A 25,941-nucleotide genomic window follows, 5' to 3' on the forward strand; every position below is an offset into this window, starting at 1 on the left:
CCGCCTAATGCCTCGAACACCCTGTGTTTACACTTCTGGGTGTTGGTGACATTTGGAGGTGGAACCATATTTGCATCGACTGGATCACGGGGAGTAAACCTGACACCTTCCAGACCAACCCCATTGAGTGTTGTTGTGAATGGATTTATAGTGACCAGCAAGGCTCTCGGGTATCTGGCTACAGAGACCTTATGTTGAATATAGTTATCAATATTTCCACCCACGCCCTGTACTGTCGCATTCTTTCTTCCACAGTTGTCGAAAGTACTACTTACTTTTAACTGACATGCATGCAGTAGTGTATGCACTTTCAAAGATTGATGGATAGGTTTGTACCCAAAGATTTGTTTATGTTCACAATTGTTCGTCCATGCTGTGCTACTTTTTCTTGTCTCCCAAAACCTTTCCCAAAAACCCCCGTACCCATCCATTTTTCAAACCCTAACCCTCTTCCCCCGGGCTGTGTGGTTTTGATTGATGTGTGACTAAATTACAGCAATAAATCCACACACTTGCTGGGGAGGATAAGGTGATAGCAACAGGCTGGTGAAGAAATCCGAGGATATATTCTTACTCTGCTTGACAAAGACCCATGGCTAATGTCAAAGAACTTCAACCGAATTAGTTATACTTTAACATTTGTTAGGCTACAACGTGGCACTGTTCTAGTGTACTTCTGTCACCTGCTATATTCTGTATTGTACCTTTGTATTGCTCAGGAGGACAAACCAGATTTCATTTTCTTTTTTTTCATAGGCAAGCAACTGCCACTGTGTCACACCACTAGTACCACCGCTATGAGGAAATTTTATCCGCCCAGGATTGCCAACCTTATTTGCTGTTTCCCGTGGAGCCAGCCCTGGGCCTAGCCCTACTTGCAAACAGAAATTACAGGTAAGATAGGCGTTTGGTTGGAGGTAGTATAATGGAGTATTAGGAGAGACGAGAGATTTGATTGACGGTAGTACTACTAAAGTCCTAGGACTATTCAGGAAAACAAACTTACTGTTATGTTAAACCCCCACCCACCAGACTCAAAAGCAGTAAAAAACAGGTATGGTCAGATAAAGTTTCAAAAAGTATATCTTTATAGCCCTAACAAAAGAATCTCCCGCAAGACCCTCCCTAACCCCAACGATTGTCCTTCAAAAGTCCCCAAAAATCACAACTCCCAATTCCCACCCCCCAAAAGTCTCTAAAAAAGGGGCAAGGGACACTATGGCAGGGTGCTGTTGGAATTAGCAGCCAGGGCATCATGCTCCTTGCGGAGGGTGGCAAGTTCGAAGCGGAGGCCCTCCACCACGTTCTTATAATTATGGACCTCCTGCTCCAGGTAGGACAGTCTGAGGGATAAGCGGCGCCGGTGTGCCTTGCAAATCCTGTGAGGGGCAGCTGCTTTCTTTGCTGCTGGGCGGTGGTGTTTGGCTTTGGTAGCCCGGCTCCGTACCGCTGGAGCACTGCGCTGGCTGGCAGCCCGCACGGAGGAGGATGCAGCTGTCCCAGTGGACGTTGTTGTTGTTCCAGACTGTGTCTCCTCCTCCTCCAGGGCCACCAGCCGCCGATATTCAGCAACAGTGGCATCCAGCCTCCGTTGCCGGGCCATTCGAGCCAGCTCCTTCCTCCTTGATGGTGTCTTGGATTTGGAAGGAGCAACTACATGAAAAAAGAAAGACATAGTCTGTAACCAATGCTCCTTAAGATTAACACAAAATGATTGAGCAGAAAGTTGTCACAGTACAAGTAGCAAATTGAAAGCACAGTGCATAACTATTGAGGACAGTATCTATGTAACCTCCGACTTCTTCATCCTTGCTCTAACATTAGTGGGAGTTTAAGGAACAAATTCTACGAGCACTATGGACTTCTATTACAGTCGACTATGACAGTACACCACTCTTATTCTTCTTCTTCTCTCTTGTTTAGGAAAATTGGTACGTTATCTTATGCAAGCCGGCATAATGCCAGCGCAGTGAACTTGCACCCGAGAAAAACAGACGCACACCATGGTGAGTGAGACAGACTTGCGTTACTGTACCGGTCCAGTACATGCAGGTGGTGAAGCTCTTACTTTTCTATTACGGGTGGCACTGAGAATACTCTGTTAAAAGGGCTACTGCTTAATTAATTTAGCTTTCACCCTACAGTGCAAATGAGTATTAGAAAAGGAAAATGAAGAAGCTAAATTATCTGATTATCTATCACTTCACATGGGATGTATTTGATGACATATGGGATGACTTTAGGTGCTTTGCTTATTATTGAGTGAACAGTGATACCCCCACACATGAATGACGTACTACTACTAAACTAAAGTTATTAAGGGAGGTAGGGAGTGTCCACCGTAATAACTGGATATATGCTGTGCTTGCAGTTGCAATACAAACTACTGCTACTATTCATGGTAGTCTTTGGACAACGTTACAACTTCTTTTCCTTGCCTTTCCTACACTGGAACGGACGTGCGGGTGCGGTGTTACATGCTCTTCAAAGTAACACTTAGTTCATCCAGTGACCGTCTACTCTCTCTAGATTCACATATGCTATCTAAGAGTCAGATAGTACCATGAATGATCCAGGCATCCATCCATTCAAAGTATATTGCACACATACAGTTTCTGTCTCACCCACCCAGGCTGTTCTCCTTCCACCCATCCTTGCTTCATCATTCACCCAGCCATGCACCATACCATTTTCTTACCTTCCCAGCCACCTCGGGGACCAAGCAAACACATATCATTCTTCTTTGCCAGTCATCATTACATTTCTCGTGCTTCCACACTTACTTACACCCTTCTTTCGCTTTTCGTTCATCCCATCCATCAAGTTCACCTCAGATCTGATTGGGATTCTTCTCGCCAAAAACTTCACAGCTAAGTCGAAGTACATTTAGAGGAGGCTACTACCTGCTTTTTTTATAATACACCCGTGCAGAAAGCACACTCTGCAGTCTTCAATCTCAATGACTAAGGAATGTATAGCTTACCTCTGCCCGCCACCACCGTTTGAACCCTCACAGGCATGTCCTTTTCCGGCACTTGCACCGCCTCCTCCCCAGAGTTGTCCTCCTCGTCCAATGCCACCACCTCCGCGCTGGCCCCGTCTCCAGATGTTCCACCTACAAAGTACATTTAATAATGTTAGAATACACCACTCACTACTATATAATATTTGGTCTAGGAGGAAGAAAGAAATGTGAAAAAAAGTGTACAATTTAATAATTTTTGACTGTGTACTCTAGAGTAAAAATGTCCCTTTTTCCAGGGAAGGCTGTTGTCTTGCTGCACTTTTTGGCACAACTGATGAATGTTTGCTTTTTACTTTTTAACACGCACCACTTTTTCTCCTAACAGACAGAACCTTGACTTCTAAGAACACGAGCAGGATCAAGTTCAAACCAGGTGAGAGCTCGGCTCGACCACAAGAAATGTGTCCAATTAATCGTCAGCACTAAGCACTTTTCCATTTTCAGTTACACGTTCACTTTTATGACAAACTTGAATTTAATAAATGTGTTTACTTTTAATAAAGCTTTTAAACTTAAATAGACTCTGTGGTTTTTGGTCCTCCAGACTAGAGTGGATGAGCTAAAGGTTTTCGAATTTTTGCAAGCATGAGTCCGTGCCTCTGCCATCGGTGACTTTGGGAGCTAAATGACTCTGCCACACTATCTAGTCAGTAAGGAGATTGGGGGTTCAACTACAAAGTCTGTTATCACTGAGGTATGTGGAAAGTCTAACAGTTACAGCACCTATTATAATTGATAAGCTAAGCGATGCATTATTTAGTGTCCATAGTTCTGTTTGTGCAGATTTGTCCCTGCAACAGTAGTCGAATGGATTGTCCTCCTATCCAAACCAAAAGTAAAGTAGTATCTTATTATTTCTTGGTGGTGGTCATTCACCTTTTTATTGTTGGCAATGGTCAAAGCATAAACATTTAGAATACTTGAAAAGACATTATGGACAATCCCAGAGGACTACACTCAGTGCATAGAGCTATTGCTGACTAGAATGGGAGTCCAATGGAAATGCCAAATGTGCAATCTTAGTTAGCTACACAGACAGACTAATAAGAATAATCTAGTAATACCACACGGAGTCATAGTCGAGGCAGGATAAGAATTTAGATCCTGTCTACAAGAAGATCAAAGACGATTTAGAAAAAATCGAATGAGGAACGCTAGGAAAAAATAAGTACTCTATATTAAAATTAAAACTTACTGGGGCCAGCAAAGGAGCCCTCGACTGCCCGGTCCTGGCCTGCATCGACAACAGCACCCTCCTCCTCCTCCTCCTGTGTCCTCCTCTTGCCCCTGGGGGAAGCTGATGTACAACATGAAAGAAAGAAAAACAGAAAACATGGATGATATTTCTCAACCAAATCAAACATTTAAAAAAGAACTAACAAAGTAACAAAATATTTTTGCGAAATAGCAAATAGGGAACGACTCCACGGGATATATTATTGACCAATCTCATGTGGTCGACTACGTCATTACTTTAGTATTGCTTGATTTGCGGACCGTCGAATTGGAAACTACCCTATGTAACTCACTAAACAAAGTACTAAAAAGGTTTGCCTAGGATTGGCAGGCAGCAGTCCGCAGCACGCAAAGTGACAGCCAAAGTCCATCGTGATTGAAGATCAGCGACAACACTAAAGTTTCCTACTACATTCACCAGTCATTAAAATACTCAAACTATTAATCCACCACCACTATTTCTTCTTATCGCCATGTGTACAAAGGAAGGACTGGACTTGAGTCTGTAGGGGCTGATTTATAAGGCCCTTGCGGCTCTTTTGCTCCATTGTTGCGTGACTTTTGTGACGCAGCGACAGCACAAAAGAGGCGCAATGGTGCGGCGTATATTAACAACGTGACGCATCTGGGAGATGCATCACGTTGTAAAGCCCTGCGCCAATAGGGGTGTTCCGGCGCAAGGGAGGGCGTTCCTGCGCAGGAACGCATCCTAAAAGTGGCTGAGGGAAATCTACAAGATTTCAATCAGTCACTTTGAGGACAATGATGCGTGACTCAAACCCTGCGCCTGCTTGAAGCAGACGTACGGCTTGACGCAGCATTGGGGAGATAGGGCACCCCAGAGAATTGATGGAGCTGCACCATCGTTGCGACGCAACTCCAGCAATGCGCCACCTTTACGGCACAGATGCGTAACGCTTTGGTGACGTTTTGGGCCCATGGCGCGCCGCATTGTAAATACGGCGCACCATGGGTGATGGTGGCGTGACGCACAATTACTGGCGCATCCCTGCAACTTTGCAGGGATGCGCCGGTAATTAAAAATCTGAACCTTAGTGTGTAGCATTGCGCAGTTCTTTCAACTACACTCATACATAATTTCACAGGCCAATGAAATGAACACAAAATCTAAAACAAATAAGCATAGTAGCAACACTACTGAGAAGGAGAGCAGTGTACCTGAAATGCACAGAAGATTTTGAAATAAAATGTACCTACAATGTAATGAGCAGCATTATTGCTCTTGGTAAAAAACAAAAATTTGCAATATAATAACACAGCAGGAGAAAACATAGTAGTAAAGACATAGCTACTACTACTCACCAAGCCCGGGGATCTCAAGGCCAAGGAGGTCGAGCAGATCTCGCTCACGGGTCAGGACATCCGTCCAGCGGTGGGTGGCCTGGTTGTAGGTGCGCCAGACCCGAGAGTGGTGGTAAATGGCCTGGCACACCTTCTCCCACCGCTTCCGGCGCTCCCGGGCCCCGTACCCGGCACTGATCTTGCCGCCTCCCATGATGGTCCTGGGGAGGCGGCGCTGAACATAAAAAATGAGTTGGGCCACCTCCTCCGGGGTAAAGATCTCCCGTGGCATCACTAGCTCCCCCCTCAAACGCCCGCACGGGAGCCGGACACGGGGTGCGGGACCCTTCCCCTTCTCGGGATGCTTCCCGGCTCCCTTCACCATGGTCTGGGCGGAAAGGAATAAAGAAAATAGAATAGGGAAGAGAAGAAAAGAAAAGAGTTTACAAAAGTAGTTTAAAATTAACCAAAAGTAGCAGTAAACACAAAAATATAGGGCTAGAAAAATAGAGGGATAGATAATAAGTAAAATAGATAAAAAAAACTTCAAACAAGCAAAGGATGGCAGAGATTGACAGAGGATACAAAGACCATGCCCAGAACCATAGCAATGAATGAGAAACAAGATGGCCGCGCCCGTTCACGACCGCGCGGGTAAGTTCGCGCGAGATTTTCCTTCCGAACACGCGCGAGACTGTACTGGCAAGCCGCAAACTTTGCGAGATTACACTTCGCGCCCGGAAACGGAAATACGTCAGGCAAACAAGATGGCTGCGCCCTTGAACGACCGCGAGGGTAACTTCGCGTCTTGCGCTACGAGCGGCTCGCAAAAACGCACAAAACCTTGCCAACTAACACGCCGCAAAAAAAACAAATAGCATATTCGCACGAATTTGCGGCTTCCGAATCCGATCTTGCGAGTGTTCGCACCCCGCGAACCCCGCGAAATTGCAGAAAAACGAGTTTTTCAAAAGTGAAAGCACTCGGCAGGGGCAAGAGTTCAAACTCATCATTAGTAACAATTCCCGGTAGTGCTTCCTGACTGGGGCCCCTCCAGAATTCAGTTGCTAGTTGCAACAATTGTATGACCCTGCTCTGACCCTCACAGCAGGCTCATACAATAGCTACAAGTAGGCCACAAAGAAGGTCCTGGGGAAAAAAAATGCACTGCAACAGAAAGCAAAATTACAGATAAGGAAGCAGGTGCCAGACAGTGACACATTAATAAACTAACCCCAAATTAATTCATCTCAGTTGAAGCAGGGCTGGTGTGCTTGCTTTCCCCCCCCATAATCTACAGTAATGATGAACCAGAGGGTGGCATTGATGTAACAGAGGGTTGCAGTGGTGAAACAGAGGGTGCTGGGAACCTGTGATGATGAACCAGACGTAGAAACAACATAATTCGCGACCGTTGCGCGACGAAATGTAAGTTCGCAATTGCGAACTGGTACGAAACCCTCGCGAACTGGCAGAAATCCTTGCGAACACACAAAAAAAAAAAATCCGCAAATTCGCAAGAATTCGCGGATTTTGCGGATTGCGAGTTCGCAAATCCGCAAATTCGCGAACGCGAGATTCGCAAAATTCGCCCATGCTTAGGCAGCACATGAGAGGGGCCAAGTGCAACAAGAGTCCAAGGCACAGAGCAGGTACATCTGAGGCAGCACATGAGAGGGGCACAGAGCATCAACAGTCCATGGCACAGAGCAGGTACATCAGAGGCAGCACTTGAGAGGAGCCAAGTGCTACAAGAGTCCAAGGCACAGAGCAGGTACATCCGAGGCATCACATGAGAGGGGCCAAGTGCATCAACAGTCCATGGCACAGAGCAGGTACATCAGAGGTAGCACAGGAGAGGGCACAATGCAGCATCCTAACAACAACAGGGCACTGTACGTAACAGAGCAGGTACATCTGAGGCAGCACATGAGTGGGGCCAAGTGCAACAAGAGTCCAAGGCACAGAGCAGGTACATCTGAGGCAGCACATAAGAGGGGCACAGAGCATCAACAGTCCATGGCACAGAGAAGGTACATCAGAGGCAGCACATGAGAGGGGCCAAGTGCATTAACAGTCCAAGGCACAGAGCAGGTACATCTGAGGCAGCACATGAGAGGGGCCAAGTGCAACAAGAGTCCAAGGCACAGAGCAGGTACATCTGAGGCAGCACATAAGAGGGGCACAGAGCATCAACAGTCCATGGCACAGAGAAGGTATATCAGAGGCAGCACATGAGAGGGGCCAAGGGCAACAAGAGTCCAAGGCACAGAGCAGGTACATCTGAGGCAGCACATGAGAGGGGCACAGAGCATCAACAGTCCATGGCACAGAGCAGGCACATCAGAGGCAGCACTTGAGAGGAGCCAAGTGCTACAAGAGTCCAAGGCACAGAGCAGGTACATCCGAGGCATCACATGAGAGGGGCCAAGTGCATCAACAGTCCATGGCATAGAGCAGGTACATCAGAGGTAGCACAGGAGAGGGCACAATGCAGCATCCTAACAACAACAGGGCACTGTACGTAACAGAGCAGGTACATCTGAGGCAGCACATGAGTGGGGCCAAGTGCAACAAGAGTCCAAGGCACAGAGCAGGTACATCTGAGGCAGCACATGAGAGGGGCACAGAGCATCAACAGTCCATGGCACAGAGCAGGTACATCAGAGGCAGCACATGAGAGGGGACAAGTGCATCAACAGTCCATGGCACAGAGCAGGTACATCAGAGGCAGCACATGAGAGGGGCCAAGTGCATCAACAGTCCATGGCACAGAGCAGGTACATCAGAGGCAGCACATGAGAGGGGCCAAGTGCAACAAGAGTCCAAGGCACAGAGCAGGTACATCTGAGGCAGCACATGAGGGGGGCACATAGCATCAACAGTCCATGGCACAGAGCAGGTACATCAGAGGCAGCACATGAGAGGGGCCAAGTGCAACAAGAGTCCAAGGCACAGAGCACGTACATCTGAGGCAACACATGAGAGGGGCCAAGTGCATCAACAGTCCATGGCACAGAGCAGGTACATCAGAGGCAGCACATGAGAGGGCACAATGCAGCATCCTAACAACAACAGGGCACTGTACGTAACAGAGAAGGTACATCTGAGGCAGCACATGAGAGGGGCACAGAGCATCAACAGTCCATGGCACAGAGCAGGTACATCAGAGGCAGCACATGAGAGTGGACAAGTGCATCAACAGTCCCTGGCACAGAGCAGGTACATCAGAGGCAGCACATCAGAGGGGCCAAGGGCATCAACAGTCCATGGCACAGAGCAGGGACATCCGTGGCAGCACATGAGAGGGCACATTGCAGCATCCTAACAACAACATGGCACTGCACGTAACAGAGCAGGTACATCTGAGGCAGCACATGAGAGGGGACAAGTGCAACAAGAGTCCATGGCACAGAGCAGGGACATCAGTGGCAGCACATGAGAGGGCACAATGCAGCATCCTAACAGCAACAGGGCACTGTTCGTAACAGAGCAGGTACATCTGAGGCAGCACAAGGACGTGTGCCAAGCGGCCCATCCCATGGACATAAATAATGCAAGGGTGTTTAAAATGGACTATCTACACACCAAGTAAAATGCCATGCGAGTGATGTGAACTGCACCTCACAGCACTGAATCTGGTGGAGTGCTCGACCTAGTAGCCTCGGACACAGTGGCAGGGTCTGATACCGAATTGTGAGACACAGCAATAGCACTAGTGACTGACACATGAGCCATAGACCCAGACACACTGGCAGCACCAGAAACAGGAGTGTGGGACACAGCCACAGCTCTAGTGACTGACACATGAGCCATAGACCCAGACACACTGGCAGCACCAGAAACAGGAGTGTGGGACACAGCCACAGTTCTAGTGACTGACACATGAGCCATAGACCCAGACACACTGCCAGCACCCGAAACAGGAGTGTGGGACACAGCCACTGCTCTAGTGACTGACACATGAACCATAGACCCAGACACACTGCCAGCACCAGAAACTGGAGTGTTGGACACAGCCACAGATGTAGTGACTGACACATGAGTCATAGACCCAGACACACTGCCAGCACCATAAACAGGAGTGTGGGACACAGCCACAGCTCTAGTGACTGACACATGAGCCATAGACCCAGACACACTGCCAGGACATGACCGTGCACAGAGACCAACAAATACCATGTCAGCATCAGAGGCATGAGAGTGGCGGACACACACATTGGTAGTACCTGAAACAGGAGAGGGCACAACTGACACAGTGCTACTACATGAAGCATGACAGCGAACAACAGACACAGTGCCACTATCTGACACATGAGAGTGAACTGCATCTGACCCACTTGGACCACTGAAATGATGAGACACAGGGCTGTATGGGCCGGGAGGCAGTGTGGCTCTGGGAGCTGGGGACAGCTGTACTTGAGCGACATTGGGGTGGGCAGGTGTCACAGGTGTGTGTCTCCATTTCTTTGGGATATGGAAGGGCACCCTGGACATGACTGGACTGGTAAGTGGTGTGGCCTCATCATGAACATCACCCAACAAAGGTGGATCATGTGCTGGTGTGGGTCTGCTCTCTGTGGACGTGCAGGACCCTGCTTGACGTTTGCTGTGGCCCTGCCTTCTGCCCTCTGCATAATGTATAATGGGGGATGCAACAACAGTGTACTCCTTCCTCTGCTTCTGCGGGGTGTGGATGGGAGTAGAGGTATGGGGGGACTCCACCGCTGACACGTGTGTTTTACGTTCCTTCTCCAACATCAGCCTCAGGGCATCCAGGGGTGATGTATGCCTGTCCTTGATGGTGCTCGTGTCCATGGGAGAGCCCTTGTCCCTGGGAGGTGTCTTGCCTGTAGGATGTGTCCTGTCTCTGGAATGTGCCTGAACCGTGGGTGGTGCCCTGTCCCTGGGAGTTGGCTTGTCCTCAGTAGTGCCCGGTACATTGTAGTGTCCCTCTCCTTTGCAGTGTACTTGTCCTTGGGAGTATCCCTGGCCTTTGGAGGTGCCCTTTCCTTTGCAGTGTACTTGTCCTTGGGAGTGTCCCTGGCCTTGGGAGGTGCCCTTTCCTTTGCAGTGTCCTTGTCCTTGGTAGTGTCCCTGGCCTTGGGAGGTGCCCTTTCCTTTGCAGTGTCCTTGTCCTTGGGAGGGTCCCTTGCCTTGGGAGGTGCCCTTGATATGGGAGTACCTTTTGAGGGGGATGCCTGTGTTACATGTGAATCCCTGTCACCCAACACCCCTTGATCATCCTGTGTCTCAACTCCAGGGTAGCTGATGTCGTGGTCTGTGAAATATTTGCCTGTCCTAGGGGATGGTGTCTGTGCCCTCCGTGCCCTGCCTTGGTGCCTGTGGCTGCTTCTAGTGCAATATCCCGAAAATGAGCCCTGCTCAGAATTGTCACTCTCCGCTGACACATCAAGTGGTGTGGATGGGTGAACAGAAGTAGAAGCTTGTGCCTATGAATTTTGAATGGCTGCAGACACTGTGCTGGTCAACGCTTGAACTGTTCTGTGTAGACCAGCAACATCGCCATGCATCCCCTCCATGAATGCTACCACCTGCCCCAACTTCCTATCGTGGTCTAGGAATGCATTGATCATGTTGGTTTGCCCTACACACAGCTGTCTCAGCAGATCAACCGCCTCAGCACAAAGGGCATTTTGTGTCGCAGGGGCAGGGGCAGCGCTGCCTGCCCCGAAGGCCACTCTGCTCCCCTTACTCTGGCGAGCACGAGCAGTACTTGTTGCAGTTGTTGGCAGTGTTGGCCCTGTGTGCTGGGTACCGACTGAAGGTGTAGATTGCCCACTCCCTGTGTCTAGCAACAGTGCTGACTCACCAACACCGTCTGAAGATGAGGACGATGGAGTCTACACATGTGAGTCCTCAGGGACAGTCCTGTCTCCCTTTCCGGGGCTGCTCTCTTCAGTCTCAGTCCGCGTGTGTGTGTTTCCAGATTCCGATGCATTGCCACAACTGAGCTCTGTCGTTTGTGGGTCAGTGCCCTTGGCCAAAGCTGAAAGAGAGAAAAGAGGTATACGTAAGTGCCACACTCATGTACTCAAAATTTCTAAACACAAAACACCTTGACTGTTGACCAACATGTAGCCCCCATCCTGCACAAGAACCACTCCTACCATACATCTTCATGTCAAAGAACCGGGGGTGCCTGTGAAACATGTACTTCTAACTTGCAGGGCAAGTGCCAGCCGACCACCACACATGTGTCGCCATGAGTACACAGACCTCAAGGGCATGTCCTGTGACCCTCCACTACAATGCAACTGGTGTGTCCACCTGGCTGACATGGGTGCCAACGCACACTCCGACAATAGCACCAACATGCTATTGCAGCACAACATACACACCACAGATGTCACTACTGCATGTGGCATCAATACATGCATGCACTCACAAGTCACAGACACATTCAGTGTGCTTACCGCTAGTTTGCTGCTGATCCCCTCTCAAACGGACGGACAGGTCAGGATGCGTCACTGCAATGATACGGAGCATCAGAGGGGTCATGGTACGTTGTGTAAGCCGGGATGTACATGGAATCTGCCCCACTGTCATCTCCGCAACATTCTTGCTGAGCCTGGAGATGTCGTCCCAGAGCTTGTGGCAGTGTGTGTGTCGCCTATTGCACACCCCCACTGCCCGTACATCACATGCTATGGTCCTCCACACGGCCTTGCGAAGGTGCAGCTTGACCTACCATGATGGAAGACAAAATTTGAAAGTCAGTGGTCATATGGACAGCCACACAGATAGGAGCAACACGTATCCTGCAGCAGCCATGCACAGTACAGCACATGTGAAGGTCCCACAGCACACCGACAAGATTGCAGAAGCCAGGAGTCAGTGACCACCTCATGCACACCAACATTTCCCCCACTGCACTTACCACCTGTCCGGGGGCACAGTAGAGCCGTCATAGTTGCGAGAAGAGGTGATGGTTGCAGCCAGCAAGTGGCGGACTGGTCAGTAGCAGCAGGTAGAGGTGATGGTTGCAGGCAGCAGTTGGCGGACTGGTCAGCAGCAGCAGGTAGAGGTGATGGGTGCAGGCAGCAGTTGGCGGACTGGTCAGCAGCAGCAGGGAGAGGTGATGGGTGCAGGCAGCAGTTGGCGGACTGGTCAGCAGCAGCAGGTAGAGGTGATGGGTGCAGGCAGCAGTGGCTGGAAGCAGTGGATGTGTGCTCCAGAGATACACACATATATAGGGCCCTGAGCTGATATCAGTGGCACACGTCTGCTGCAATTGGTTTTCCCGGACTGCCTCTTTCAAAAAGAGCCAATGACTGGCCCTGCTGTGGCGGTGCACGGCTTCCGTTATTTTTTAAAATCGTTTACATGCCTCGCGTAACCTGTTTCCATTGGCTACATGTCCTAGGACCGTCACGGTCACACACCGGCAACCGCATGTGCGCGCTACCGCGATGGTGCATCATTTGAAATTAAGCACTCACTGGCGTTGCAATGGCGGAGCACGCATTCCGCGGGGGCGGGGCAGGATAACACATACATTTGAATGTGCAAGTGAGAATGGCAGTTGGAACCCCCCCCCCCTTACAGTCACATTGCAGCACCCACAGCACACCGCCGGGCCTGGCCGCTCACTGACTGCCGGGTGCAGGCGGTGGGTGACCGGCGGGTGCAGGCGGTGGCTGACCGCCGGGTGCGGGCGGTGGTGAACCTCCATGTGTTCAGATATCAGCCTGCCATGGTTGCCCCTGGCCGCTCACCCACCACCTGCACCCGGCGCTCAGCCACCGCCTCACCCGCTGATCACCCATCCCCTGCACCCACCGGTCACCCACTGCCTGCACCCGCCGGTCATCCACCGCCTGCACCTGGCGGTGGGTGAGCGGCCACGGGCAACCATGCCAGGCTGATATCTGTACACATGGCGGTTCACCACCGCCCGCATCCAGCGGTCAGCCACGGCCTCACCGGCGGATCACCCACCGCCTGCACCCACCAGTCACCCACTGCCTGCACCCGCCGATCACCCACCGCCTGCACCGGGCGGTGGGTGAGCGGCCAGGGGCAACCATGCCAGGCTGATATCTGTACACATGGCGGTTCACCACCGCCCACACCCGGCGGTTAGCCACCGCCTCACCCCCTGTCAGCCACCGCCTGCCCCCGCCGGTCTCCACCGCCTGCACCCGCCGGTCACCAACCGCCTGCACCCGGCGGTGGGTGTGCGGCCAGGCACGTCGGTCTGCAGTGGGTGCTGCTATGTGACTGTAAGGGGGGATAACAACTGGCATTTCTAGTTGTCCATTCAAATGTATGTGTTAGCCTGCCCCGGCCACGCGGAATGTGTGCTCGGCCATTGTGATGCCAGTGAGTGATGTTTTTCAAATGATGCACTGTTTCGGTAGTGCGCACATGCTGTTTGCGGGGTGTGACCGTGATGGTCCTTGCAAACTCAGCAAATGTAATGCACTATTGCACAGTCAGGTATCAACACATGTGTTGGGGGAAGGCGTACCCGGATGTCGTGTGTCCACACAATGCATGTCTCCACACACATGTCATGTTCATAGTTGTACATGTGTGTCAGGACATGTCCGTAAATCGACAGTATTCATCATGTCATGTCAATGGCACGTGTACACCTGTATCAGTTATGTCCATTGTTGACATGTGTGGGCATACTACTGACCTAGCCAGTGTTGAACAAAGGCCCGTAATGTGAGCCCAAGTTGCGTCACATGTGCATGGCTATGTGTTTACGTCTTGGTTTTAGGGTCACACGTTTCTATTGGTACATATCTACTCAGTACATCACGGCTGTGTACCCACATCCAGAAGCTGTCGTGAGTGTGTGGTATGTGTGTGTAAGTTGCATTGATGGTGGTATACATGCTTACTGGGTATGCGTATGTGTGTCGCTTGTTGTATGCCCATGCCTGTCATGTGAGGATGCAGAGCATTGTAGGCGGGGTAATGGGTGCATGATGACAATGAGGGTGTGGTCCATGTTCGTGTTGTGTGTGCACGTCATGGTGTGTCTGTGGCGATGCTTCTTCATACTTGGGCAATCTGTCATGTTATGTTGGCAGTCCTTTCAACATGTCTACACGTGACCTTTGACATTTTAGCACAACGGATGTTGTTTCAGGATGTACATTGTGTGTGTAGGCAGCTGTAGTGCTTTATATTTTGGTCACATCACACATACAATCAGTGTCTGCTACATGTATGATTTGTATTGTGTTGGTCAAGATGTGATAGTGTGGGCCAGATGTGCGTTGTTGGTGATTTGACATCTGCTCCCACCTACTCCCACACAGGAGTGCTCCAAATGTGCATCGACCATACACTGTGCTGGAGAACATGGTTGACGAGGAGGTGATCCGTAAATTTCGGCTGGACAGACGGAGGTTGCAGGACCTTGTAGGCCAATTGTCACCTCATCTTCAGCCACGCAGGGCATATCAGGGATCAATTACACCCACAGCAAAGGTGATGGCGGCACTTCACTTCTTTGCAACTGGCACTTTCCAGTACACAGATGGTCATGGGTGCCTATTGGGAGTTGTAGTGCTGAACCAACCCCCCCACCCCCACTCCACCACCCTCCCTGTGTACATGGGTGCCTGTTGGGAGTTGTAGTGCTGGACCAACCCCCCTCCCCCACACTCCACCACCCTCCCTGTGAACATGGGGGCCTGTTGGGAGTTGTAGTGCTGGACCAACCCCCACCCCTCCCCCCACACTCCACCACCCTCCCTCCCTGTGAACATAGGTGCCTGTTGGGAGTTGTAGTGCTGGACCAACCCCCCATCCTCCCACACACTCCACCACCCTCCCTGTGTACATAGGTGCCTGTTGGGAGTTGTAGTGCTGGACCAACCCCCCCCCCCCACACTCCCCCGCACTCCACCACCCTCCCTGTATACATGGGTGCCTGTTGGGAGTTGTAGTGCTGGACCCCCCCCTCCCCCACACTCTACCACTCTCCCTGTGAACATGGGTGCCTGTTGGAAGTTGTAGTGCTGGACCAACCCCCCCCCCCCCCACACTCCACCACCCTCCCTGTGAACATGGGTGCCTGTTGGGCGTTGTAGTGCTGGACCAACCCCCCCTCCCCCACACTCCACCACCCTCCCAGTGAACATGGGGGCCTGTTGGGAGTTGTAGTGCTGGATCAACCCCACACTCCACCACCCTCCCTGTGAAAATGGGGGCCTGTTGAGAGTTGTAGTGCTGGACCAACCCCCACCCTTCCCCCCCACACTCCACCACCCTCCCTGTGAACATGGGTGCCTGTTGGGAGTTGTAGTGCTGGACCAACCCTCCCCCCACCCTCCCCCACACTCCACCACCCTCCCTGTGTACATGGGTGCCTGTTGGTAGTTGTAGTGCTGGACCAACCCACCCCCACCCTCCCCCACACTCCACCACCCTCCCTGTGTACATGGGTGCCTGTTGGTAGTTGCAGTGCTGGACCAACCCTCCCCCCACCCTCCCCCACACTCCACCACCCTCCCTGTGTACATGGGTGCCTGTTGATAGTTGTAGTGCTGAACCAACCCCCCCACACCCCCACTCCACCACCCTCCCTGTGTACATGGGTGCCTGTTGGGAGTTGTAGTGCTGGACCAACCCCCCCCCCCTCCCCCACACTCCACCACCCTCCCTGTGTACATGGGGACCTGTTGGGAGTTGTAGTGCTGGACCAACCCCCGACCCTCCCCCCACACTCCACCACCCTCCCTCCCTGTGGAGATAGGTGCCTGTTGGGAGTAAGCGTGGGCGGAAAATCCGTTCCGCTCGCGGATTTTGCGGATTTTCGGGAAATCCGCAATCCGCGAGATTTGCGGATTTCCCGCAAAATCCGCAAATTCGCACGCAGCGGATTTTTTTGGCGGCGCGCGGCGTTGGTGATACAATTTTTGCGGCGCGCGGCGTTTATCATCGTTTGCCGAGTTGTTTTTTTCGATAGTTTGCGAGTGCTGCGCCATTTTGGATCTTGCTGTGTGATCCCGCGGGAATTGGCGAGCGCGATTACGTCATCGCGGCTTGCCAGCGATAGTTTGTCAACGCGAGTACGGCGAGATCACGTCTCGCGGTACTTCGCAATTGCGAGATTTGAGATGCGGCGAGCGAAAATATAAATTTGCAATTCTGCACAAGAAATCCACCAGCAAGCAGCATAAACCTTCTAGAAATGATGATTTTTATGTGAATAACTCCTTAGTTTGACATTTGCCTGCACTTTTTTAGCGAGGAGTCCATTTTGGGGAGGGGGGCAGGGGGGTGGGAGGAAGGAAGTGCCCCATAGTCTTCAACTTCCTGTTCCTGTTCAGCAGGCTCCTCCCAGTGCTTTGTCCATCTCCTGGTCACTTTTCATTCGGATGTGGACCTGGAAGGATTACTTTTTGTGGATGCTGCTGGATCTTTGGATTTGAGGCCTTTTTGACTTTCTTTGGATCACTGTTGGATTAGAAATTTTACAAGTAAGTTTGTTTGGGGCATTACAGTTGCTGCAACTAAAATTTTGGGATTTTCGATTTTTGGGCTGTTTTGGGGCCTTTTCCCCAGGGGTACTCAGTGGTGGGTGGACTGTGGTTGTCTTGAACTTAAACATCATGGAGGCCATAGATGAATTGGGATTGTGCTGATTTTTCTGTGTTTTTCGATTTTTTTTTTTTGTAAAATTTTGTGTTTTTCGATTTTTGACCTGTTGTTGGGGCCTTGACCAGGGGTAGTGAGTGGTGCATGGGCCTAGTCTTTCTGTGGGCTGTCTTGAATTTAAACATCATGGAGGCCATGGATGGAATGGGATTGTGCTGATTTTGCAGTGTTTTTCGATTTTTGGGCCTGTACTTGTGGCCTTTTCACCAGGGGTATTTGAGTCTAGCATGGGCCTAGTCTTTCTGTGGGCTGTCTTGAATTTAAACATCATGGAGGCCATGGATGGAATAGGATTGTGCGGATTTTGCAGTGTTTTTCGATTTTTGGGCCTGTACTTGTGGCCTTTTCACCAGGGGTATTTGAGTCTAGCATGGGCCTAGTCTTTCTGTGGGATGTCTTGAATTTAAACATCATGGAGGCCATGGATTGAATGGGATTGTGCTGATTTTGCAGTGTTTTTCGATTTTTGGGGGTGTTCATGGGGAGGGACATGCCATGTGGCTGGTGGCCATTTTGAGTGCAGCTACAGGCACTGGCCATGTGCTGGCAGGCAAGTGGCCATTTTGAATGCAGGCTTTGTTGTTAGGCCTCCAACCATTTTGCCTACTTTTCAACCTTTATTTATGCCCAGGGGTAGTGAGTCTTGCATGGGCCTAGTATTTCTGTGGGTTGTCTTGAATTTAAACATCATGGAGGCCATGGATTGAATGGGATTGTGCTGATTTTGCAGTGTTTTTCGATTTTTGGGCCTGTACTTGTGGCCTTTTCACCAGGGGTATTTCAGTCTAGCATGGGCCTAGTCTTTCTGTGGGCTGTCTTGAATTTAAACATCATGGAGGCCATGGATGGAATAGGATTGTGCTGATTTTGCAGTGTTTTTCGATTTTTGGGCCTGTACTTGTGGCCTTTTCACCAGGGGTATTTGAGTCTAGCATGGGCCTAGTCTTTCTGTGGGCTGTCTTGAATTTAAACATCATGGAGGCCATGGATGGAATAGGATTGTGCTGATTTTGCAGTGTTTTTCGATTTTTGGGCCTGTACTTGTGGCCTTTTCACCAGGGGTATTTGAGTCTAGCATGGGCCTAGTCTTTCTGTGGGCTGTCTTGAATTTAAACATCATGGAGGCCATGGATGGAATAGGATTGTGCTGATTTTGCAGTGTTTTTCGATTTTTGGGCCTGTACTTGTGGCCTTTTCACCAGGGGTATTTGAGTCTAGCATGGGCCTAGTCTTTCTGTGGGTTGTCTTGAATTTAAACATCATGGAGGCCATGGATTGAATGGGATTGTGCTGATTTTGCAGTGTTTTTCGATTTTTGGGGGTGTTCATGGGGAGGGACATGCCATGTGGCTGGTGGCCATTTTGAGTGCAGCTACAGGCACTGGCCATGTGCTGGCAGGCAAGTGGCCATTTTGAATGCAGGCTTTGTTGTTAGGCCTCCAACCATTTTGCCTACTTTTCAACCTTTATTTATGCCCAGGGGTAGTGAGTCTTGCATGGGCCTAGTATTTCTGTGGGTTGTCTTGAATTTAAACATCATGGAGGCCATGGATTGAATGGGATTGTGCTGATTTTGCAGTGTTTTTCGATTTTTGGGCCTGTACTTGTGGCCTTTTCACCAGGGGTATTTCAGTCTAGCATGGGCCTAGTCTTTCTGTGGGCTGTCTTGAATTTAAACATCATGGAGGCCATGGATGGAATGGGATTGTGCTGATTTTGCAGTGTTTTTCGATTTTTGGGGGTGTTCATGGGGAGGGACATGCCATGTGGCTGGTGGCCATTTTGAGTGCAGCTACAGGCACTGGCCATGTGCTGGCAGGCAAGTGGCCATTTTGAATGCAGGCTTTGTTGTTAGGCCTCCAACCATTTTGCCTACTTTTCAACCTTTATTTATGCCCAGGGGTAGTGAGTCTTGCATGGGCCTAGTATTTCTGTGGGTTGTCTTGAATTTAAACATCATGGAGGCCATGGATTGAATGGGATTGTGCTGATTTTGCAGTGTTTTTCGATTTTTGGGCCTGTACTTGTGGCCTTTTCACCAGGGGTATTTCAGTCTAGCATGGGCCTAGTCTTTCTGTGGGCTGTCTTGAATTTAAACATCATGGAGGCCATGGATGGAATAGGATTGTGCTGATTTTGCAGTGTTTTTCGATTTTTGGGCCTGTACTTGTGGCCTTTTCACCAGGGGTATTTGAGTCTAGCATGGGCCTAGTCTTTCTGTGGGCTGTCTTGAATTTAAACATCATGGAGGCCATGGATGGAATAGGATTGTGCTGATTTTGCAGTGTTTTTCGATTTTTGGGCCTGTACTTGTGGCCTTTTCACCAGGGGTATTTGAGTCTAGCATGGGCCTAGTCTTTCTGTGGGTTGTCTTGAATTTAAACATCATGGAGGCCATGGATTGAATGGGATTGTGCTGATTTTGCAGTGTTTTTCGATTTTTGGGGGTGTTCATGGGGAGGGACATGCCATGTGGCTGGTGGCCATTTTGAGTGCAGCTACAGGCACTGGCCATGTGCTGGCAGGCAAGTGGCCATTTTGAATGCAGGCTTTGTTGTTAGGCCTCCAACCATTTTGCCTACTTTTCAACCTTTATTTATGCCCAGGGGTAGTGAGTCTTGCATGGGCCTAGTATTTCTGTGGGTTGTCTTGAATTTAAACATCATGGAGGCCATGGATTGAATGGGATTGTGCTGATTTTGCAGTGTTTTTCGATTTTTGGGCCTGTACTTGTGGCCTTTTCACCAGGGGTATTTCAGTCTAGCATGGGCCTAGTCTTTCTGTGGGCTGTCTTGAATTTAAACATCATGGAGGCCATGGATGGAATAGGATTGTGCTGATTTTGCAGTGTTTTTCGATTTTTGGGCCTGTACTTGTGGCCTTTTCACCAGGGGTATTTGAGTCTAGCATGGGCCTAGTCTTTCTGTGGGCTGTCTTGAATTTAAACATCATGGAGGCCATGGATGGAATAGGATTGTGCTGATTTTGCAGTGTTTTTCGATTTTTGGGCCTGTACTTGTGGCCTTTTCACCAGGGGTATTTGAGTCTAGCATGGGCCTAGTCTTTCTGTGGGTTGTCTTGAATTTAAACATCATGGAGGCCATGGATTGAATGGGATTGTGCTGATTTTGCAGTGTTTTTCGATTTTTGGGGGTGTTCATGGGGAGGGACATGCCATGTGGCTGGTGGCCATTTTGAGTGCAGCTACAGGCACTGGCCATGTGCTGGCAGGCAAGTGGCCATTTTGAATGCAGGCTTTGTTGTTAGGCCTCCAACCATTTTGCCTACTTTTCAACCTTTATTTATGCCCAGGGGTAGTGAGTCTTGCATGGGCCTAGTATTTCTGTGGGTTGTCTTGAATTTAAACATCATGGAGGCCATGGATTGAATGGGATTGTGCTGATTTTGCAGTGTTTTTCGATTTTTGGGCCTGTACTTGTGGCCTTTTCACCAGGGGTATTTCAGTCTAGCATGGGCCTAGTCTTTCTGTGGGCTGTCTTGAATTTAAACATCATGGAGGCCATGGATGGAATGGGATTGTGCTGATTTTGCAGTGTTTTTCGATTTTTGGGGGTGTTCATGGGGAGGGACATGCCATGTGGCTGGTGGCCATTTTGAGTGCAGCTACAGGCACTGGCCATGTGCTGGCAGGCAAGTGGCCATTTTGAATGCAGGCTTTGTTGTTAGGCCTCCAACCATTTTGCCTACTTTTCAACCTTTATTTATGCCCAGGGGTAGTGAGTCTTGCATGGGCCTAGTCTTTCTGTGGGTTGTCTTGAATTTAAACATTATGGAGGGCATGGATGGATTGGGATTGTGCTGATTTTGCAGTGTTTTTCGATTTTTTTGTGCTCTATAACTGAACTGATGTTCCTCTGTCTTCCATTTTTTTTAGGTGCACAAGACTCAAGAGAACCACCAGTGCCAGGAAGAAGTCCTGCAGCGGTGTGTGTGTGCAGCATAACGTCACGCGACGTCACGTCTGGCCTCAGACAACTCTACAATTCGTGCAACTGCGGCCTGCTGTCTGACCTGCTCTGAAGAAGATGGCCCCAAAGAAAGTTCTCCGTAGCTCCTCTAGCAAGAAAGTTGCTAGTAAGGAGCAGAAGAAGCAAGTTACCAAGGAGGCTGGTGTGCCACCCGCCACTTTTTTTGGGAGCAAAAAAAAAAGTACGCCTGCAGCAGCAGGATCTGCTGGGGACCAACCTGAGAGCAGCACCCCTGCTCCATTGGGTTCAGTGCCTCCACCACCACGCCAACTTAAGTCAAAGCCCTTGAGTGCTTCAGAGGCAGTCAGTGTACTTCTCCAATCACCATCGACCAGTGATGTTGGCTCATCGCAAGAAAGTAGCAGCAATGTCCCTGAATCAACACAGGTTGTTGTAACTCATCTGACAAGTGTTGAACAACCACAGCCGCAACAACAACACCATGTGCAAGTACACGCCCAAGTAAATGTGGAAGGAGAGGCAGCAAAAGGAGATGCGCAAGCAAAGGTGCATGGACGTTCACAAGTGCCCACAATAGTTGTTCCTCCCGAAGTAGGGGCACATTTGGAAATCGACAATGAAGCTGAGGTATCATTGGAAGCCACTCCTCCTGATGATCATTCATTGTCTTCCACATCCCTAGAAAGGAAAAGATCAAGGGGGGTGTCTACATCTTCTTCAAGCCCACCTCGTTCTGGTGCAAGTGATCTGTCTTGGGAACCACAACTGCGGTCTGACAGTGAGGCAGAGGCACACCATGATCTGACACCGTTACCTAAGCGTAAAAGGAAGGTCGTCCAAAAACTCAAACCTATGGAGTGTGATGAGGCTCAACAAGAAGTGACAGATACTGCTGGTGATGAAGCCTCTCACGATGACGACGAGCCAGTCATCACAAAGGTCACTGCAGCCCCACCGGGCATGCAGCAAAGAGACATTTTGACCCTATCCCGAGAAGCTGCTGAGCGTGATGATGATGTCGGCGAGGAGGCAATGGAAATGGAATCATTAGATTTGGAGTTAAGTAGTACACCAAAACCTACCGCTTCCATATTTCTTCGCAAGAAGGTACCCACCTCGTCCTCGACCTCAATTTGTGGTGGTGAAAGTGCAAAACGTACTGAAGTTCGGCAATCCACATCCTCCACTTCATCTGTCATTAGCAGCAGGACCACCACCACCAGTATCGCCGCCTCCTCCGGCCCCCGAAGACATTTCAAGTCTCCAGTTTGGGACTTCTTTAGTGTTTGCCCAAAAAAGGAAAACGTAGCCATTTGTAGCCTTTGTAAGCTTCGATTTAGTCGTGGTAAGCTTGGTTCTAACTATGGTACCGGAGGCCAGAGAGGTCATCTTGAGAGAAGGCACCCTGTCGAATGGTTACCGCACCTAGAGGCGGTCAAGAAAGCCGGAATTGGACGTAATGAAAACGTTGATTTGTCATCTGCTGATGACGAGGAGGTAGAAGACGATTCAAACACTTCACTTACACCCAGTTCCCATGTCAGCAGCACACCCCATGGGAGCCACACTAAGAGTGTGGGAGAGAGTGAGACATCAATGCGGAAAAGTTCATCAGCGAGCGTAACTGGGTCGAAGAGATCATCATCATCCCGTAAATCATTGGTCCAGGGCAACATTAAAAAGATGTTGTTTACAGAAGCGCAATATGAACGCAACCACCCAATGACCCGTCTGTATAACACTAAGCTGGCTAAAATGCTAGCTCTGGACCTTCTCCCTTTTTCTTTTGTAGAAGGGGTTGGTTTTCTAGAATTAGTGACAGCGCTCTGCCCTAAATGGAAGGTTCCTAGCCGGTTCTATTTTGCCCGAGTTGCGGTTCCAGCACTACATGAAGATGTTCTGAAGGTGATTGGGGCAGCTTTGCAGAAGAGTGCTGTTCACACTATACATCTGACAACAGACATGTGGACCAGTGGCGCAGGCGCTGATTACATGTGCATCACTGCACACTGGGTCTCTTTTTCAGGGGCTAAAGCAAAGCTAAACTCAGGTGTTGACACTAACATTGTTTTTAAAGGTGCTCGGAAACATGCAACACTAGCCATGTTTGGTTTGGAGAAACGTCACACAGCAGAAAACATTTTGGATGTCTTTAACACAAAGGTCCTTAACTGTCTGTCCCCACTAAAACGCAAGGTTGGTTATGTTTCCACAGACAATGGCTCCAATATAGTTAAGGCCATGAGGGACGGTTACTATTTCAGAGTGCCGTGTTTGGCGCACTGTATAAACCTGGTTGTCCAAAAATTCTTGGGTAATAAACGCAGTGCAGCGTACAGTGTATTGGAGAACTGCCGAAAAATTTGCAAGCATTTCAGGCATTCTTTTAAGGCCCGCAAGCAGCTGAGGAGCATGCTATATCAAAGTCAAATGCCAGTGAAAGCACTCATCCAGGAGGTGGTAACACGTTGGAACTCAACCTTCTACATGCTTGAGCGTCTGTATGAGCAGTATACGCAACTCGATCAATATTTCTTGAAAGAGGGTATAGAGGAGCTGAGGATGGGTGGGCCGCAATGGAACATAGTTGAAAGCCTAACACGCATGCTTCGTCCTTTTGAGGTCTTCACACGTGTAGTCAGCAAGGAGGACTCTAATTTGGGAAAAGCTATCCCATTGTTGTACATGCTGGAGGACCAACTGAAGGAGGTGTGTTCTGTGTTTCGAAAAGATGACAAAAAGAAAGACTCTTTGCTTCTGGCTGAGAAATTATTAGAGCTCCTACAAGGTGATGAACGTCTTCAAAAGATCCACTCAGAACAGCATTACATTTGTGCTACTATTCTGGATCCACGCTACAAAAAGGCGCTGGCAGGCAGAGCATTCTTTCCTTTTGCTGATGAAGATGTTACAAAGTACAAACGTTGGCTAGCCTTGTCAGCCAAGAAGTTTGAAACAGAACGGCTGGAAATTGAAGGAAATGGCAGTACATCAGCAGGCCATCCCCAGTCAAAACAATCCACTTCTGCACCTGTGGCTGTGGCACAAGTGACCTCTCAGCCGTTAAAGACACCGGCAACCGGATCATCTGCACGAAAGACAACAGAAACATTGGAGGCTGAAGAGGATTGGCTAGCTCTGCGTGGGTTTGGTTCTCAAAAGGTCAGAGGCACAGCAAGAGCTACGCAAAGTGGAGGAACCTTGGAGGAGGACCTTGAGTCGATGGTGAAGGACTATCTGAATGACTCCACAGAGGTCTATGTTAATTCTGACCCATTGGCGTATTGGCATGGGAAAAAAGAATTGTGGCCACAGCTCACCAACCTGGCTTTAAACTACTTGTCTTGCCCACTCGCAAGTGTGTCTTCTGAACGGGTTTTCAGTGCGGCTGGTGGGATTGTAACTCCCAAACGGAGCCGCCTCTCGCCCAAAAATGTGGAGAGGTTAACAATGATCAAGATGAATCAGCACCTCATACCACCAGATATAAGAGTACGAGAGAGCGTGCCGGATGAAGAGGAGGTGGCCAGCACCATAGATGAGGGAATTTCTACTCTGTCAGGTGGCACTGACCTCACCCGGGCTGAATTCGCAGAGTATGATGACGAAGCCTTATTCTTATTCCTGGACCGTGATACCGACTTCGAGCCCTGAAAATGAGACAACGAATCAATAACTTTCTTTTTCATCCTTATTCACTTTTATTCCTGTGTGTCTGTCTTTCTTTGTTGTGCACAGTTAATATAATTCAAACTTTAATCAGATAATCACAAAGACAAGCCCATCAGCAGAACTGTCTTCACTTGTTTGCTAATTTATTTGAAGGTGCCGCAGTCTGCATTCCTCAGGTTCACAAGTTCAGAAGAACATGCTCCTCTATCCTCCTCCTCCAGACTCCTATTTCCATCAAAGCAGAGGGCTGGTTTACGCCCAATGAAGAAAGACTCAGCACTTGTGGGGGTGTTGTTCTACCTCTTTGCAGGTGAGTTGACGGGTCTGGGGCCATTGCTGGGAAGCACTAAAAGTGGTTTGTGCCAAATCCGAGGCGGAAATTTTTTTGTGTTTTTGATGACTTGCTTGCCTTTGAGGTGCTCTTAGGGGGGGTTCCGTCTGTTTGTGGGTGAGTTTCGTGGTCTGAGAGCATTGCTGGGACACTCTAATCTTGATTGCATTTGCTTTTCAGGAAATCCGTCGTGCCAACCCCGACTTATGGCCTAGCTACGCAGCGCGTTTGGACCGAAGGCCCAGAAATATTGCAAGTATGAGATTTTGCTTTTGGCCTGTTTGGGGGTGTTATGCTTCTTGGCGGGTGGGTTGCCGGGTCTTGGGGCATTCCTGGGAAGGTCTAATACCGGGTAGAAGTGGTTGGGACAAAATCCAGGCCGATTTTTTTTTGGGCTATTTCAGACATTTTGCTCTATGTAGCGTTTTCGGGGGCCTGTTTGGGGGGCTTCCTGGTGTTTGTGGGTGAGTTTCGTGGTCTGGGAGCACTGCTGGGACACTCTAATCTTGATTGCATTTGCTTTTCAGGAAATCCGTCGTGCCAACCCGACTTATGGCCTAGCTACGCAGCGCGTTTGGACCGAAGGCCCAGAAATATTGCAAGTATGAGATTTTGCTTTTGGCCTGTTTGGGGGTGTTATGCTTCTTGGCGGGTGGGTTGCCGGGTCTTGGGGCATTCCTGGGAAGGTCTAATACCGGGTAGAAGTGGTTGGGACAAAATCCAGGCCGATTTATTTTTTTGGGCTATTTCTGACATTTTGCTCTATGTAGCGTTTTCGG

At 49.6% G+C, this 25,941-nt stretch overlaps 1 protein-coding gene across 1 annotated transcript; it reads right to left on the minus strand.

Annotated features, from left to right (window-relative positions):
- Positions 1-1,216: 1,216 nt before the first annotated feature.
- Positions 1,217-12,495, minus strand: LOC147708248 (uncharacterized). The gene is made up of 4 exons (XM_086925720.1): positions 12,465-12,495; positions 4,221-4,322; positions 2,984-3,115; positions 1,217-1,653 (listed from the first exon to the last, which is right to left on the minus strand). Exons 1-4 carry the CDS (start codon positions 12,493-12,495, stop codon positions 1,217-1,219), a joined length of 702 nt encoding a protein of 233 aa, XP_086781846.1.
- Positions 12,496-25,941: the final 13,446 nt, after the last annotated feature.

Source organism: Lissotriton vulgaris, chromosome 6 (genome assembly GCF_964263255.1).
Source record: "Lissotriton vulgaris chromosome 6, aLisVul1.2, whole genome shotgun sequence".
NCBI classification, from domain to species: Eukaryota; Metazoa; Chordata; class Amphibia; order Caudata; family Salamandridae; genus Lissotriton; species Lissotriton vulgaris.